The sequence below is a fragment of the Mesitornis unicolor genome, unplaced genomic scaffold, assembly GCF_000695765.1.
Source record: "Mesitornis unicolor isolate BGI_N332 unplaced genomic scaffold, ASM69576v1 scaffold38224, whole genome shotgun sequence".
Lineage (NCBI taxonomy): Eukaryota > Metazoa > Chordata > Aves > Mesitornithiformes > Mesitornithidae > Mesitornis > Mesitornis unicolor.
Window position 1 is genome coordinate 5910 of NW_010182763.1, and position 222 is coordinate 6131.

Below are 222 nucleotides of genomic sequence, written 5' to 3' on the forward strand. Positions count from 1 at the left end.
AGCCACTGGTCTCAGGGCGGGCACAGCTGCCCCTCGCTGGTTGCTCTCCTGGTTCATTGTTCTGCCTCCACGGCTCCAGTCGGTCACCTGCAGACTCCAGTCCACCAACCTGCGCCAGGCCTGGGAGGTCATGGCCATACCCAGCGTCAGGACTGCCACCTGGTAGAGCCGCCACACATCCCGCTGCAGGCGGTGGTAGGAAGGGAGCGTGGTAAAAGAGAC

At 64.0% G+C, this 222-nt stretch overlaps 1 protein-coding gene across 1 annotated transcript in view; it reads right to left on the reverse strand.

Moving 5' to 3' along the window:
* The window catches only part of RNF26 (ring finger protein 26), a gene marked incomplete at its 5' end in the record, with an annotated part of 1141 nt that overhangs the window by 456 nt on the left and 463 nt on the right, over nucleotides 1-222 (reverse strand). The window contains 2 exon segments of the mRNA XM_010183897.1: nucleotides 1-216; nucleotides 218-222. The exon segment at nucleotides 1-216 is cut by the window's left edge and continues 456 nt beyond it; the exon segment at nucleotides 218-222 is cut by the window's right edge and continues 463 nt beyond it. Of these exon segments, the coding sequence (XP_010182199.1) occupies nucleotides 1-216; nucleotides 218-222 (221 nt within the window).